Source organism: Mustela nivalis, assembly GCF_964662115.1.
Source record: "Mustela nivalis genome assembly, chromosome: 19".
NCBI lineage: Eukaryota > Metazoa > Chordata > Mammalia > Carnivora > Mustelidae > Mustela > Mustela nivalis.
The window spans coordinates 30,602,442-30,620,212 of NC_139038.1; the positions used below are offsets into that span (position 1 = coordinate 30,602,442).

The following is a 17,771-nucleotide window of genomic DNA, read 5'->3' on the forward strand; positions in this document are numbered from 1 at the left end:
TGGTGTGAAGAAAGGTCTTGTGTTGCGTTTCCAGCCGCTGCTACAAAGAGCCTTTATTTGTTCCATAATGGTAGGAAACCCTTCATGATAAAAAACGTCAGACTCGCTGAATATCCCTCCACGTCAAGATGACCGATGTGGCGTTGGGTGGATTGCTAGGGAGTCCGATTCGGACGCTAGGCTATTGGAACTCACTAGGCATTACCCATGGCAGCAAGCCCTAGCTTTCAAGTGTTCATGAAATGCACAGAAGAAAGCTTTCTCATTCATCCTCCAAACAAAACACGCTTTGTTAATTGATCGGGGCAGTGGTGAGATGTTGAGAAGGGGCCATTGTCATCTGCCTCTCTCCTACCTGGTGATACAACTGCATTTCGGAAGGCACAGAACAATGATGTCCTCTTGGCGTGGCCAAGCGTTGTCGTTTAAACTCTCCAATTCTACAGCCCCGGAAAAATTGCCGCTTGCCCGATCTTGATCTTGCGTTTTCCTTTCATTTGACAAAATGAGGGCTACGCATATTTAGCCATTTTGCTCTGATAGGGGTATGGAAATGGTCTCAAGCTGTTAATTCATTACGTATGCAGAGCCTGCAAAACAGGAGCCTGTTTCAAGAACCATAAAACATATACTCTGTGGGACTAAAAATGCAGATGCTTGGAGGAGGACGCCTCCATCGGTCCTTCCCTCGTATTGTTCCGAGTGCGGGCTCACTCGTGTATGGTTACAAACTAAAAGGCTCTTTTGTTTGGCCTCGGTGCACAGGGGACGCTGGGCTTGAGTTTGTTAACACGGAATTTGCATTCAGCTGATGAAAGAGACTCTGCTCAGACGTCAAGCTAGAGCTGCACCGATTTCAAGCCCCCCATGGCTGGCTGTCCTTAACTCCAGTAAAGTCCAGTCCGGGAGAGGTGGGCTTCTACAGAAGTGTGGGGTCTGCATCTTGTGAACAAAAAGCATTCAGTTAGTTACAGCTTCTGTTGAAGCCCACTGGACGCACATGACTGGTTCCTGGCTGACCACAGCGCAGCCCATGGAAATGTTTTCTCTGGGACAGCTGGCTTCCCAGTTGCTAGTGAGACCGTTTCTGTTGGGCGCTGAGCTATTCATAAACGCGGCGTCTTACGCTCACACAGCTTGGCCCCACTTTGCTCCCCAGCGACAGCCTCTGCGTTCAGGATGTTAAAATCTTTCCCTGATTTTCAGGGCTCCAAGATCTCTATTAGGAGTAAACGTAGACGTTGGGATTTTACTTCCAAAATTCTGATTTGCATTTTGGATGCTATTAAAGTTATCTCCTGCGATTACGACTCGAATGTTTACAGTGAGCCGTCTGTTTTTCATAGGCGGAGGAGAAATTGTAAGTAGATCCAGCAAGGCGATGAAAGAGAGAAACCAGGAGGGTTTTTCTTTTCTTTCCCCTCCCCCTCGAGTCTAAGAATTTTAAAGAAACAAGATTCTGAGGCTTAGATTAAAACACACACACACACACAGAAAACCCCAGTTCACAGCCAAGTATACCGGCTAGTGCGTTTAACTGTTTTGTGACTGATCTCCGCAGTATTAGGTAAAATGTTCATGCATTTAAGTACCTTTATTTCCCTTTTAAATAAGCCGTTTGAGAGCAGGGTCAGGTTCCCAGCAGATCTGAGCACAAAGTATGGAGATTTCCCAGGCATCCCCTGTTCCTTCCCCACGCACGCACAGCCTCCCCCAACGAGAGGAGGTATTTGTTGGGACTCATGAACGCGCATGGTCCCATCAACTCCTGAAGTCCACAGTCTCCATCAGGGCTCATTGACTCCTGGTGGTGCCCCTTCTGTGAATGTGGACAGATGTGTGATGTCCCCTGTCTCCCGTTCCCAGTTCCCGTATCCTGCGGATTATTTTCACCACCCTGAAAATCCTCTGTGCTATCTGCTCATCCCTCCCTCCCCTGGAGCTCCTGGAAACCACTAATCCTTTTACTGTCTCCACAGTTTGGCCTTTTCCAGAATAATCCGGAGTTGGAATCCTCCAGGATGCAACCTTTTCAGCTTGGCGCCTCTCCCTTGCCCTTCGGCATCTTAACGTTCCTCCCTGTGTCCTAGGGGCCTGAGAGCTCTTTTGTTTTGGGTGCTGAATAGTAGTGCGTGGTGCTGGTGTGACACACATTCCAGCGGGTCTCAAGCTCTCTGAGCTACCTCCTCCCCCCCCAGTGTGTGCAGTCGGGTCGGGGTCCTCACTGAGCACAGTGGTGTTTGTGAACCTGTGTGTATAGCCGTGCATGTGTGTTGGGGGAGGCATCACAATGCAAAATGAGGGCCCAGGGGGACATCTGGGAGCCTCCAACCTGCCCCCTCTGGTCTTTGGGTTGTCACTGATTGACTCCTGCTGTATCTAGGGCCTCCTACAGCTGGGGTACCAAACACAGCCCTGCCAGAGAAGACTGAGCTGTGGGCCCAGCACGGCCCTGCCAACAGGTCTGGGGGCTTCTGTTTTTTAAGGTAAAATTCAGCTGTCCTTAAAGCGTTGCAAGTGGTTTATAAAGTGCACAGTATTACGCAAAGCTCGCGTCAACCCGACTCCGGACGTTTTCATCGCCACGCCCCTTCGCCGCCTCTCCCTGCATCTGCTGAGCGAGCCCCCCTGCCTCCCCCCACCATCATGTGCATACGTTTCTCTGGATTTACCTGTTTTGCATATTTCATGTAAATGCAGCCCTGTTTCCAGTTTTCCTGAGTATCTCCCTGCGAGTGGAATCCTGAGCCGTCGGGTAATTCAGCTTAACTTTTGGAGGAACCTACCCGTTCCTTCTTAAATGTTTCCTATTGCAAAGCCACATCTCGCTAGGGATCCCCAGCACGAACCGAGCTGACGTGGAGAACTATGCCGGCCTCCTCTGGAGCAGCGATTCCTAGGATGCCCTAAGCCCCTTCGGTTCTTCTGGGGTTCTCACGGAGCCTGAAAATTGAGGAGGGATGGGTGCTGTATCTCAGCCCTCCGGGTGGGCTGTCTTTTTTTTTTTTTTTTTTTAAATTTATTTTTTATTTTCAGCATAACAGTATTCATTATTTTGGGCTGTCTTTTGAGAAAGTGCTGCGGACCCCGAAAGAGAGCCCTCGGGGGCAAACTTACTTGCCTGTCCGCCCAGCTTGGGGTACAGCAGTGACGGGCGATGGGATCCCCTCCCCTGCGGCATGGACGGTAGAAAGCAAGAAAGCAAGAGAGAAACCGCAGAAAAATTTCGTGTTAGAAACTTACAAGGCGGGGGGTAAGGTGGGGGGCGGGTGCCAGGGGCAGGGAAACCGTGCAGGATAATGATTGCACCTGTGGGGAGGGCTTCTCCTCTAGGTGATCAGATCCACCTGAGGTTTCCTCCGGGTTTAGAGGCCGCCTAGGGTGGAGAGGGCTGCAGGTTGTTGGCTGTTCTGTGCCTTTGTGGGACTTAATTGGCTGTTTCTCCCTCTCTGCCTGGAATCCCCGGATTCCTCCCATTTTCTTTGGAAGAGCGGGAGTCCTTGAAAGGTAATCCTTTCCTCTAGCTCTCAAGTCTCCCGATTTCCTGTGGGGAAGCTGGAAGCGTGGGGCTGGCTTCCAGTAAACGGGGTGGATTCTGGTGGGGTGGGACTCTGCCCACCCGCTCCTGAAGCCGGGCCCCCTGAGCAGACTTGGCCAGCCGCAGTAAGGACATTGTGCGAAGCATTTGATGACCACTTTAAGTGTCCAGTGAGGAGGTTTCTTTTTCTTAGTTCCTGGGGTGTCCCAGGCTGAGAGAGGAGAGAACACACGTAGTGTCTTAGGACAGTTCTCGAAACGCTCTACGTTTCTTGTTCATGTTTGAAAGTAAAGGGTCGAAAAAAAATTCCTCACCATGAGGTTGTGGCTTGGGGTCTCGCCTTTTCTGCACATTCTCAAACCCGAAGCTGTAAGCACAGCAGTGACCTCGTGTGTGTGTGTGTGTGTGTGTGTGTGTGTGTGTGTGTGTGTGTGTGCATGGCTGTATGATGGGGCATGTCAGGGTCTCTGGACCATGTAATGACAGGATTTCTTTCCCCCATCACCAAGAGCCTTTCTTTGTGGTTGTCCTGGTTAACTTTCCCCGTTCTGTTACTTTTTAAAATAATATTTTTTAACTTTTTAAAGGATACTTTTTTTAGAGAGAGAGAGCGCGTACAGTGGGAGAAGCAAACGGAGAGGGACAAGCAGACTCCCCGCTGGGCAGGGAGCTCAAGGACTCAGGGCTCGAGGTCTTGACCTGAGTCAAAACCTAGAGTCGGAGGCTCAACCTACTGAGCCACCCAGGCTCCCTGCCTTGCCTTTTTTTTTTTTTTTTTTAAGATTTATTTATTTGACAGAGAGAAATCACAAGTAGACAGAGAGGCAGCCAGAGAGAGAGAGAGAGGGAAGCAAGCTCCCTGCTGAGCAGAGAGCTCGATGCGGGACCCGATCCCAGGACCCTGAGATCAGGACCTGAGCCGAAGGCAGTGGCTTAATCCACTGAGCCACCCAGGCGCCCCCCGCCTTGCCTTTTTTTTTTTTTTTTTTTTAAAGATTTTATTTATTCATTTGACAGAGAGAGATCACAAGTAGGCAGAGAGGCAGGCAGAGAGAGAGAGGAGGAAGCAGGCTCCCTGCGGAGCAGAGAGCCCGATGTGGGACTCGATCCCAGGACTCTGAGATCATGACCTGAGCCGAAGGCAGCGGCTTAACCCACTGAGCCACCCAGGCACCCGCCGCCTTGCCTTTTTAACTAGGAAAGCTTCTACCTCGTTCTATCATCACCCTGCCCTCGGGTCTCCCACTGCCCTTCCCCCACTTGCTCGCTCTCTCTTTCTCAAATAAATAAATCTTTCTAAAAGCACATGTGGTTCCTAACCACGGCTGAGTTTGGGAAATACTTCAGCACATGACTTGGGGTCAGCTCAGCTGTGGAACTGAGGATGCTGTTGGCAGCTTGCCAGATGGATCCCTCGTCGTGGCCGCTGTCCCGTGCTTCGCAGGAGGTGGAGAAGCGTCGGTGCCACCAGTCACCAGATGTCCAGGGCAGACGCCCCAGTTGTGACGACCCACAATGCCTCTAGACATTACTAAATGCCCCCCTGGGGACCAAACCCCACCCCTTGACACCGGTACTAGGTAGGTACATGGGTCGAAGCAAACATTTGTGTTCAAGAGTTGGGGTGATTCTCACTGACTCAAGCAGGTAGTTCTACAGGATGCTCATTTCCCTAAAAAGGAGCGGAGCCCTGATGAATGCTGCGACGTGGATGGACCTTGAAAACACGATGGCCAGCGGAAGAGTGAGCCACAAAGGCCACAGGGGTAGGACTCTGTGCGAGTTCTCCAGAGCAGATGATTGCACAGAGACTGGAAAGCAGCTTGCTGATTGCCTGTGGCCGCCTCGTGGGAACGGGGGCTCCTCGGGGCTGGGTGAAAATGGCTTTAACTAGGCAGAGGTGGGGATCCTCCAACCCTGAGTGTGTGTTAAATACCGCTGAACTGTTGACTGGAAAATGCTTGCTTGTTGGGTGAGTTTTACCTTCATGCAAAACGCACCAATGTGCGTGAGTCACTGTGACAGTCAGTAAAACGGGGCCAGAGCGAATTGTGGGTGCTGGCTGCATCAGAAGGGATATCTCGGGGCGCCTGGGTGGCTCAGGTTGCTGAGCGTGTCTGACTCTTGATTTCAGCTCAGGTAGGGATCTCAAGGTGGTGGGATCGAGCCCCACACTCAGCAGGTGGTGTGTTTGACCGGCTCTCTTTGCGTCTCCCCCCTGCTCGCTCTCTCTCTCAAATAAATTATAAATAAAAAATTTTTTAAAAGAAGGTTATCTAAATGAGGTCATAACCATTAACAAGTATAATAAGAGTTTAACATGTCATTAAATAATATTGGCAAAGCGAGGCGCCTGGGTGGCTCAGTGGGTTAAGCCTCTGCCTTCAGCTCAGGTCATGATCTCAGGGTCCTGGGATTGAGCCCCGCATCAGGCTCTCTGCTCAGCAGGAAGCCTGCTTCCACCTCTCTCTCTGCCTGCTTGTCATCCCTCTCTGTCAAATAAATAAAATCTTTAAAAAATAATAATAATAATATTGGCAAAGCAAAGGGTAGAATTTGAGGGCAGGACCTCCGTACTACCGTCTTTGGAACCAGGACAGTGTAGAGGAAGGCGGCAGTACAGGCTTGCCGATCATCAGAAGGAAAAGGAACTGAAAGCAGCAGTTCCATCAAGAACTGTGCCTGAGTCACGTACAGCCCACAGTGTGGTTGGAGCGAGTCATCTGAACGTCCCTGGGCCAAGCTTCTCTCCTCTCAAAAAAGAGACAGGCTGATCCTTCCAGCTCTAAAAGTCCGTGTTGTGGAATAGGTGGGTCCAGGGGAAGGCTATGGAATATTCCAGAACATGCTGGAATATGGCAGGGGCCGGCTCTCTTGGCCTTTCGGGGCAAGTTAGGAAACTTAAGACACCAGCTCAGTCTCACCAAGCAGTCAGTCTCCGTCAGGACCAGGTTGTGTTCAGCTTTGATGAGCGGGTTCAGAAGAGCCAAGCAGGTGAGACTCAGACACGAGAACTGACCGCCTGGTTCCCCTCTTTCCACCACCTGCTGCCAGGTGTGAGTGGCCGCCTTGCTCCCCAGCCTACAAAGCCATCATCAGAGCATCTCTTGTGCATTCAGGGACCACAGGCGGGGTGTTTCTTCCTTGGGTTGTAATTAATGGAGCCCGTTCCCCAGAAGCAGAAATGAGCAGACTCTTGGACGTGGCATATAGTGCTCACAGGAGCTCCCGGATGACCTTGCAGGCCCCAGCAACTGGTGTGAATAGAATCCCCAACAGGTGTCCTGGGTTTGGAGGAGATGGGGTTGCAAACAGGTGTGGATGATATAACGGAGACCCAGGTGAGGTGGCTAATGGGTCTCCGAGTGGGGAAAAGCAGGCGAGAAGGGGCTGGGAGAGGCAGGCTTCTGAGCACGGAAGAAGCGTCCGGACTGTGCAGTATCTCTGTAGACAGCCGCTGACAAAGGGTGTCAAGGTAAGAGATTCATTGGGGGGGGGGGGGGGACAGCTTTATTTTGTGAAGATAGAATCCACCCATTTAAAGTGTACACTCAAGGGACGTTTTGGGGGGTTTTCATTCATAACTGCAACTATCACCATAATTGGTTTTACAGCATTTTTTTAAAAAATATTTTTTTATAAAATATTTATTTGACAGCAGGAGCACAAGCAGCGGGAGTGGGAGAGGGAGAAGCTGGGTTCCTGCCGAGCAGGGACCCTGGCACCATGGCCTGAGTTGAAGGCAGACCCTTAATGACTGAGCCTCCAGGCTCTCCCAATTTTACAATATTTTTATCACCCCAAAAAGAGACCCCGTTCCTTAAGGTTGCCACCCCTCAAATCTATCTCCAGCTTCCCAACCTCCCACCCCCCACCCCGCCACCAGCCCTAAGCCACTACTAATCGACCTCATCTCTATGGGTTTGCTCCTTCCGGATATTTCATACAGTGTGTGGTTTGGCGCGTCTGGCTTTTTTTTTTTCCGCTTAGCAGAGCGTCTCCGAGTTTCATCCTTGTAGGAGCAGGTGCCGGGAAGTCTTCTGCTGTTGTGGATAGACGGCATTTTGTTTCTCTGTTTTGATGGCGACGTTTTGCTGAGAAACTCACGGTTGTGAAATGGCTACTTGTGATGGGCCCTTCAAAAGAGAATCACCTGTGTGCTGTTTATTAGTAAAATGGTTGCTTGTTAGAGGGTTTTTTTGTTTGCTTGTTTTAGTTTTTTGTTTTGTTTTGTTTTGAATTGTGGCAAACCAAGGTAGGAACTTTTGAGGATGAAAGGGGTTGCTGTTTCTGATTGTACCAGACGGCAGGTGGGCAGGGGCGCGATCCTGGGCAAACCAGGAGGCATGGACGCCCCGGCTCCTGGACCGCATGGGGGCAGGGAACTGTCTTGCTCCAGCGGACCCTCGATAGGGGTGCTCAGGAGACCAGCTCCTGCTGAAGACCCTGTGTGTGATTTCTCAGGCCTGACCACCGGGCTCAGTGCTTCCCACTCTTCTCCTATGGCCCTCCACCCCAGGGTCCATAAAACAACCAGAGCCTTGTGTTTTGGGAATCCCCCAACAGTGAAAAGACTCTCCCACAGCTGGCCGATGCACTTGAACCTCAGTGGGCCCCTGTTTCCCAGGGTTGGGGTGGGGGGTTGGGGGAGGAACGGGAGGGGATTCCCCCTTACCCCCTCACATTGGGTGAGGAAAGCGCGTTATGGTATCCTTTTGGGCTGGTTGCTTTAACTCGCTGCTCCCCACCTGACGGCAGCTGGAATGGGTCCTTGATCTTCGACTGCGACATGGTGACTGTGTTGGGAGGCTTGCAGTTGGTGTGTGAAATTATCCATAGGCAGGGCCACCCCACCCGCTGAATGAGTGGGGGGCCAGCCCCCCACGTGGAGTCTGTGGGCAGATAGTTCCCTCTGCATCAGAGCTCCCACCTTGGGGAAGTGAAACCCACTGCGTCGTTTTCTTTGAAGATGTGGTTTCAGTACACCCGCACAAGGGAAGTAGAGTCACGAGATTTATTAGGTAAAGCAATGGAGAGGGACCCCATTGAGTTGGAGGGGATGGGCCTTCCTCTGCTTCAGGTCACCAGGGAGCAGGAGAGGGAGAGCAGGGTAAGACTACACTGAAGACTTGATGCGGGGGAGGACCCTGACTTTTTTTTTTTTTTTTTTAAAGATTTTATTTATTTATTTGACAGATCACAAGTAGGCAGAGAGGCAGAGAGGCAGGCAGAGAGAGAAGAGGAAGCAGGCTCCCTGCTGAGCAGAGAGCCTGATGCAGGGCTTGATCCCAGGACCCTGGGATCATGCATGACCTGAGCGGAAAGCAGAGGCTTTAACCCACTAAGCCAACCAGGCACCCTGGACCCTGACTTTTTGAGTGCTCAACTCTAAGTGGTTAGTGTAAAAGGTGCCCCCCACCACCACCCTTGGAAAGCAAGGTGGGAACTTGGAGCAGGGATCTTAATCTCTTAAATGTGCAGATACTGGGTGCGAGCTGGGTTGTCCTAGGGTCTCAAGCCTGTGTAGCACTCAAAAGAGCTAATTTCTCATCACAATCGACCTGCATTGAGGAATGCAGAGAGACGGGTGGTCTTTGCCCTCAACGTTATTATCCTGTTGTTTAGGGTGTTGTGTCCTTGGTGCTTACCTGCCTTCCCTCTTTCCTGCAAAACATCCAGTAGCCTTTTGTGTTCCTTTTCTCTCGTTCTTCACTAGCTGCCAATATTACATGCAGACTTCTTGGTCTCTGACTCATAAGCAGGTATAAATGTTTACATGTTCCCAATAATATCTTTTAGAGTCTTTTTTTCAAGTTTATTTTTTAATAGTCTCTGTACCCAACATGGGGCTCAAACCCACGGTCTCCTTTCAACAGAGCCAGCTGGGGTGCCCCCCCATAAACCGTTAATTTTCTTTTTTTAAAAAAGATTTGACTTGTTTTGGGGGACCTGGGTGGCTCAGTGGGCTAAAGCCTCTGCCTTAGCTTGGGTCGTAATCCTGGGGTCCTGGGGTCGAGCCCCGCCTTGGGCTCTCTGCTCAGCGGGGAGCCTGCTTCCCTTCCTCTCTCTGCCTGCCTCTCTGCCTACTTGTGATCTCTGTCTGTCATATAGATAAATAAAAATATTTAATAAAAAAGGATTTTATTTTTTTATTTGACAAAGAGAGCACAAGCAGGGGGAGTGGGCAGGGAGAGGGAGAGGCAGGCTCCCCGCTGAGCAGTGAGCTGGACATAGGGCTGGATCCTAGGACCACGAGATGATGACCTGAGCCATTGGGGCGCCGCAAACAGTTAATTTTTGAATAAGCATTCTGTGCCCCAGAGCAAAATTCAAATGGTGCAGTAAGAACGGACTCTTCCTCACACCTCCAGCTCTCATACCCAGTCCCCCCTAACTCCCTCCCAAGACAAAACCACGCTTACCAGTTCCTGGCAGTGTCTTGCCCACAGAGCTCTACACATGAGCAAGCCCACACATTTATTTTCTCTCTTCCTTCAACCTTTTAACACATGATGATGGCTTAAAACCTGCAACGCTCTGCATCTTGCTTGCCTCGAAATACAGGCAAAGCCAGAGGTGTTTTGCAGCTATGATAAGGTCATTCTGATCCCCAGACCCTGTGAATGTCACCTTTATATGACTTTGCAGATGATGAATGTAGGGGACCTTGAAATGGGGAGAATATCTTGGATAATCTTACAGATGGGGTGAGGATCCATAAATCAATGAGCGTAGGAAGCCTCTAGAAGCTGGAAAAAGCAATACAATGGGTCCTCTCCACTCAGAGCTTCCAGAAGAAATCAGCCCAGCCAACACCTTGATCTGAGCCCACTGAGATTCACGTTAGATTTCCTTTTTTAATTTTTTTTTTTTTTTTTTAAGATTCTTCTTTTTAGGGGCGCCTGGTGGCTCAGTCATTAAGCATCTGCCTTTGGCTCTGGTCATGATCTCAGGGTCCTGGATGGAGTCCCCACATCAGGTTTCCTGCAGGAAGCCTGCTTCTCCCTCTCCCACCCCCCTGGTTGTGTTCCCTCTCTTGCTGTGTCTCTCTCTATCAAATTTTAAAAAGGATTCTTATTTTTAAGTAATCTCTACACATCGTGGGTCTCAAATTCACAACCCTGAGATCCAGAGTTGCGTGTTCTACTGACTGAGACGGCCAGGCTCCTGAGTTAGTTGGATGGAAGTCTACTGATGTGTTGTTTTCTGTGAACAGGGTGGTCATATACCTTGTTTATTTATTGAATAATCTATCTTTCTCTCCAACTGTACGTGATGCTATTTTTATCACGTGGGAACTTCTGTGTGTACTTGATTTATTTTCCCCTGGTCCCTCTGTTCTCCACTTGAACGCAATATGGAGCCAGAAGACGCTTGACCAATAATTTCCAGCTCCTTTATTAGGCCAGTGAATACATATATCCAGAGAGGTCATGTGACTTTTCTAAGATCACACTACTAATTGCACAAGTAGAAAGATGAACTAACATTCCCCACCCCACGTCAGCTTTTCCAAACGTGTTACTCAACAGGGAGCAGGCTTCATTACAAGGATAAAAGATAAGGCAAAACGTAGAACTCCTACAGTGCCAGCTCTGAGGTGACGATGAAATTTAATTGGAAACTTACAGCAAGATAGCCGGAAAATCCCAAAGTACTTGGAGATGAAACAACACACTTCTAATAACATATGGGTCAAAGAAGACAGCTCCAGAGAAACTAAAAAACATTTCAAACTCCATGAAAAGGACAGCACAACCAAAATTTGTGGGGCTCAGCAAAAGCAGTGCTTCTAGGGAGATTTTAGCATTGAATGCATCCATTAGATAAGCAGAAAGACCTACAGTCAATAATTTAAGCTTCCACCTTAGGAAACTAGAAAAAGCAGAAGAAAGAGAGCAGAAGAAATCATAAATATGCGAGCAGAAAGCAATGAAACTGAAAAGGGTTCTCAGAGTCCACAAAACCAGTAGCTGGTTCTTTGAAAAGATAAATGAAATTTACAAGCCTAGAGCCAGGTTAAGAAAAGGAGAGAAAGGATACAAATTAATAACAACAGAAATGAAAGCAAATGCATCACCACAGATCCTGTGGACATTAAAAGAATAGTAAAGGGATCTTAGTCACTCTATACCCACAAACTTGATAACTCAGATGAAATGGGCCAGTTGAAAAGCACAATCTCCCAAGAAGGAACAGACAAGGAGTGCCTGGGTGGCTCAGTGGGTTAAGTGTCTTCCTTCTGCTTAGGTCATGATCCCAGGGTCCTGGGATCGAGTCCTACATCAGGTTCCTTGCTCAGTGGGGAGCCTGCTTCTCTCTCTGCCTTTGCCTGCCACTCTGCCTGCTGTGCATTCTATCTCTTTCTCTGAGAAATAATGAAATCTTAAAAAAAAAAAAAAAAAAAAAAAAAAGGAACAGACATTTTGACTAGGCCTATTTCTGTTAAGGAAATCATAATTAGCCAAACACTAATTTACCTTCTTATTATCAATAATTAACTTTCCAAAGCAAAGCAACCCAGATGAGCTTACTGGTGAATTCTGCCAAACATTTAAGGAGGTAGGAATACCAGTTCTCGAAAATCTTTTTCTTTTTCTTTTTTTTTTAAGATTTTATTTATTTGTCAGAGATAGAGTACACACAAGCAGGTAGAGAGGCAGGCAGAGGCAGCGAGAGAAGCAGGCTCCCTGCCAAGCAAGGAGCCCTATGCGGGACTCGATCCCAGGACCTTGGGATCATGACCTGAGCCAAAGGCAGTGGCCCAACCAACTGAGCCACCCAGGCATCCCTCTAAAATCTTTTTCAAGAGCTGGAAGCAGAGGAAATACTCCCGAGCTCTGTGAGCCCAGATTAACCCACTATTGAAATCAGACAAACACATTACAGAAACAAAACAAAAAACCCAAACAAAAAACAAACCACAGACCAATGTCTTTCATGAGCATAGATGCAAAAATCCTTAACAAAATATTAGCAAATTGAATCTAACAATGTGTAAAAAGAATTAACATGTCACGACCACGTGGGATTTATCCCAAGTTTCAACTTTTGAAAATCAGTAAATCCAATCCATCACATCAAGCAGGCTAAGGAAGAAAAATCACATGATTATATCAGTAGATGCAGGAAAAGCATTTGACAAAATCAAATGCCCAGGGGCACCTGGGTGGCTCAGTTGTTAAGTGTCTGCCTTCTGCTCAGGTCATGATCCCAGAGTCTTAGGATGGAGTTCCCCTCATTGGGCTCCCTGCTCAGTGGGAAGCCTGCTTCTCCCTCTCCCACTCCTCCTGCTTGTATTCTCTCTCTCTGTCCAAAAAAAAAAAAAAGTCCAGTACTCATTCATGACAAAAAAATGGGTCAACCAGAAATAGAAGGGATATTCCTCAACTTGTTAAACAATATCTACCCCCAAATCTGCAGTTAAAACTATACTTAATGGTGAGAAACTAGAACCTTTTCCACTAAGATCCAAAATAAGGCAAGGATGTTCCTCTCACCACTCCTTTTCAACATTGTTCTGGGAGTTCTAGCCAATGCAATAGGACAAGAAAAGGAAATATATACAGATTGGGAAGGAAGAAATATAACGTCTTCCCAGATGACCTGACCATCTATGTATAAAATCTGAAAGAATTGACCAAAAGACTCTTGGAACAATTAAGCTATTCTAGTAAAGTTTCAAGATACAAGGTCAATACACAAAAGTCAATTGCCTTCCTCTCTATTAGCAACAAACAAGTGGAATTTGAAAATAAAAAAACACCATTTCTAGTAGCATCCCCCAAATGAAATGCCTAGGTATAAACCTAATAAGATACATATTCGTATATATGAGGAAAACTACACAACTCTGCTGAAAGAAATAAAAATTAAATATATATGCAAAAGACCCTAAGAGACACCTCACCAAAGATTTATGGATGGAAAGTAAGTGCATGAAAAGATCCTCTATATCATATTTCACCTGGGAAATGCAAATTAAATTAATGACTCTTACTTTATGCTTGTTTATACCTATTTGAATGGCTAAGTTCTGAAACACAACATCAAGTGATGGTGAGGATGTTGAGCAACAGGAACTCTCCTACATTGCCTTTGCTGCAGCCACTTTCAAAGACATTTAGTGGTTTCTTAGAAAAGTAAATGTACCCTTACCATGGGACCCAGCAGTCATGCTCTTTGGTTTTTACCCAAAGGAGTTAAGAACTTATGTTCACACAAGGAGGCCTGGCTGGCTCAGTTGGTAGAGCATGTGACTTTTGATCTCAGGGTCGTGAGCTCAACCCCCACGTTGAGCATAGAGCTTGCTTAAAAAACAAACTTCCATCCTCACAAAGCTTGGCACCCAGATGTTTACAACAGCATTATCCATAATTGCCCAAACTTGGGCAAGTAACCAGGGTGTCCTTCAGTAGGTGGATGGATAAACAAACATGGTACATCCAGGCAACGGAATATTCTTCCATTCTAAAGAGAAATGACCTGTCAAGCCAGGAAAAGACCGGAGGAACCTTAGATGCATATTCCTAAGTGAAAGAAGACAACGTGAGAAGGCTATGTGCTATGTGATTTCAACTCTATGACATTCTGAAAAAGACAAAAATATGGAGACATTAAGTGAAGAGGTCAGTGATTTCAGGGACTGGGGGAGGGAAGGTTGGACCGGTGACTCACAGAAGATTTTTATGGCCGTGAAACACTCTGTATGATACTATGGTGGTAGATACAGATTATTATACGTGTGTCCAAACCCACAGAATGTACGACCCCTAGAGTGAACCCTAAGGCAAAATCTGAACCTTGGATGATAACAACGTGTCAGTGTAGGTTCTCCAATGGCCTCAAATGTCCCAATATGTTGGGGTCATTTGCTAACAGGAGACACTCTGCATGTGCAAGGACAGAAGGCACATGGGAAACATCTATGCCTTGCTCTCAGTTTTGCTATGAACCTAAAACTGCTGTAAAAAAAGAAAAATGAGGACTTGAGAAGTATGGTGAGTGTGGTTCATTAAGGATCAAAATGTTTTGGGACTTCCTTTGCCCATGTAAGCAGAGCTCACTGCGCCCCCTACTGGTTAGTTGTCTATGATAGACTACCTCTTGCCCCATCTATGCAAAAATAATGCCCTCTCTTGATGGATTAAAACGAAAGCTTGTTAATTTTCTTTCTTTCTTTCTTTCTTTTTTTTTTTTTTAATATTTTATTTGACAGAGAGAGATCACAAGCTGAGCAGAGGGCCCGATGCGGGGCTTGATCCCAGGACACTGAGATCATGACCTGAGCTGAAGGCAGTGGCTTAATCCACTGAGCCACCCAGGCGCCCGCTTGTTAATTTTCTTAATTCAGACATGGGCGTGATAGGCCCCAGTTTATCCTCTGCCTGAATTCAGAACTGGGAGCTCAATCCTCAGTTCCTGGCAAGCCCAACCTTGCCTCCTGCCATGCCCCCCCCCCCCGCACCCCAACCCCGAGGAAGCTGGTCTTTGCTTTGTTGGGAGGATGAGGGGGTGGGAAGGCTTGTCTCGGAGGGTCTTTCTGTGAATCAAGTCCTTGAGTCCTGGTGCTCCATCCAGTGGGTTCATCAGCTTTTTGTCGAGTAAGGATAGAAACATGGAGAAAGGGGACCAGAGATGCGGGGAACCCTGCCTTGGCCAGCTCTGGTACAATGCGGGTGATGGCACTATCAGCGAGTCATCAGCATGTTCTGGAGGGAGCTCCTCCTCTTCCCTGGTGGTTCTGATTTTTCAGGCCTAGAATGTGATGCCACCATGTTGTCTGGGAACAACCATGTGAAATATGGCAAGGTTTTCTCTCCAGTTCCTGACTGTGAACACGGGAGGATTCTAGGACTATGGGCAGAGACTAGAGGCTCCTGGAGGAAGAGGAGGAGGAAGGGATAACCACTGAGCTAAGCAGCAGAGTTGAGAGAAGGGACACTTTGGAGCCAGGTGGAGTCCAGCTGTGTGATTTGGGACAAATGACTTAACCTCTCTGTGTCCTACTTCCTTGTCTGAACTATGGGATGATATTAGTTCCACCTCACTGGTGATTTTTGGTGGTGGGGTGCAGGGGAGCTTTGATGGAATGAGTTAATACTCAGCACAGGGCTTGCCCAGTGTCTGATACAATTTTTAAAAATAGATACGTTTGACATAGAACATTGGATAGGTTGGAGGTTTACAAGGTCTTGACGTGATACATGTACATTGCAACATGGTTGTTTTCATAGCATTAGCTACCACCACCAGGGTACCCCATAACCATCATTTTTTCTGGTATCAGGGGCAACTCAGATCTAATCTCTTGGGGAGTTTAATGCTTATAATCCAGTTTTCTGATCTGTGATCATTGTCCTTTGCATTAGGTCTCTAGGATTTACGTATCTACTAGTTGCAAGTGTCCAATTTTCTAATAACATTATTATCCGTCTTTTTGAGGTTTCAAGGCAATCTCTCTGTCATAAATTCCCAACGATCCCCTGGCATAAAAACCATTTCCTCTCAGAACAAGGTCTCTCCTTAGTATGCTTCACATCTTGTCTGTATCTCATTCCCCCATTGGGATTTTAGTTCCTAGAGGCCCGCCCTATTTGACGCAGCTTTCTTCTTTCCTTTATAGCATTTGGCACGGCCTTGACCTAGCTGTAAGATTACTCTTAAATCTCCAGCCCTATGGGTTGGGGGCCCATGAACATGTTTGAGCTGCAGGATGGGAAGGCAGAATTCCTGGTTTCAAAATATAAGCAGGAAGTGGACCTAGTATAGAATTTGAATTGTTTTCTAGACATCATGTGTCAGCCTGTCAACTGTGTCTCAGTTTAACTCCAAGAAAGTTGCATTGAATGGTCATTTCACTCTTTGTCAAGGGATGAGTGAATAAACAATCTGGTTTCTCTGTCCTGTGGAATAGTACACAGCCATGAAAAGGAAGGAACCACGGTCAGCCTGCTACAATGTGCATGAGCCTGGGAAACATGACTCCCGGTGCAGGAGACCAGTCACTAGAGGCTACCTAGGGAATGATCCCATTCCTATGAAATATCCACAGTCAGCAAATCCATAGAGACCGAATGCAGATCAGTGGTGACCAGGGACTAGGGTGACAGGGACTAAGGATTCTCCTGGCGATGGGGTTTCCTTTCATGGTAAAGAAAATGTTCTAAAACCATTGTGGTGATTGTTGCCCAGCTTTCGATGGGCCAAAAACCATTGAGTTGTGCACTTGCAGTGGGAGAATTGTGGGATCTGTATTGTATGGTAATAAAGTGGTTTATAAAAAGCAGATTTAATGGGGGGGGGCAGGGTAGGTGCTGGTGAGGAGGTGCTGGGCCCACAGCCCTGAAGGAGATGGTGGCCCAGGCTGCCTGGAGCCTAAAACCAGAGGTGTGCGTGGAGGCCACTATGAGCTTAGAAAGAGGAGGTGGGGTCTGGGAAAGGACACGGAGCACAGGTGCGCAGACCTCCCCCATCTATATTTTTTTTTTTAAGATTTTATTTATTTATTTGACAGACAGAGATCACAAGTAGGCAGAGAGGCAGGCAGAGAGAGAGGAAGGGAAGCAGGCTCCCTGCGGAGCAGAGAGCCTGATGCGGGGCTCGATCCCAGGACCCTGGGATCATGACCTGAGCTGAAAGCAGAGGCTTTAACCCACTGAGCCACCTAGGTGCCCCTATTTTTTTTTTTTTTAAGATTTTATTTATTTAGCAGAGAGAGAGAGCACAAGCAGGAGGGCCAGCAGAGGGAAAGGGAGAAGCAGACTCCGCGACATGGGACCTGATCCCAGGACCCTGGGATCATGACCCAAGCCAAAGGCAGATGCTTAACCAACTAAGCCACCCAGACGCCCCTCCCCCTCCCTTAACTGCTCCTCCTGATGTGTCAGGGAGGGAGGCATTGGGCCTGAGCTCTGAGAGACCCTGCTGCTGTCCCCTGTTTGGTGACAGCCATGCCTAAGGCCTGGCTTCGCCTGCCTGGAGCAGTGGGACAGACTGGCCAGACCTGACAGCCAGGATGGTTCTCTGGACATTGTGAATTCACTCAATGTCATCAAACTGCCATTAAAAATGGTTAAAATGGTAAATTTAATTAGCATTTAAAAAAAGAAAGAAAGAAAGAAATCGGACCATGGCTTTGTTTGCCTTCTGGCCGGAGAGCTCCATTTACAAGGCTTGAAGAGGCAAATCTTTCTTCTCTTTCCCCTATCCAGAAAAGGGATTTTCCCCCTCG

General features: G+C 47.8%; 1 protein-coding gene across 1 annotated transcript in view; it reads left to right on the forward strand.

Moving 5' to 3' along the window:
* Nucleotides 1–5,380: 5,380 nt before the first annotated feature.
* Nucleotides 5,381–17,771, forward strand: part of LOC309854683 (uncharacterized protein) — a 150,590-nt gene continuing 138,199 nt past the window's right edge. Inside the window, exon 1 of the mRNA XM_082714086.1 lies at nt 5,381–6,532. Within this exon, the coding sequence (XP_082570212.1) occupies nt 6,367–6,532 (166 nt within the window). The 5' untranslated portion in view covers nt 5,381–6,366. The remainder of the gene's footprint in view (nt 6,533–17,771) is intronic.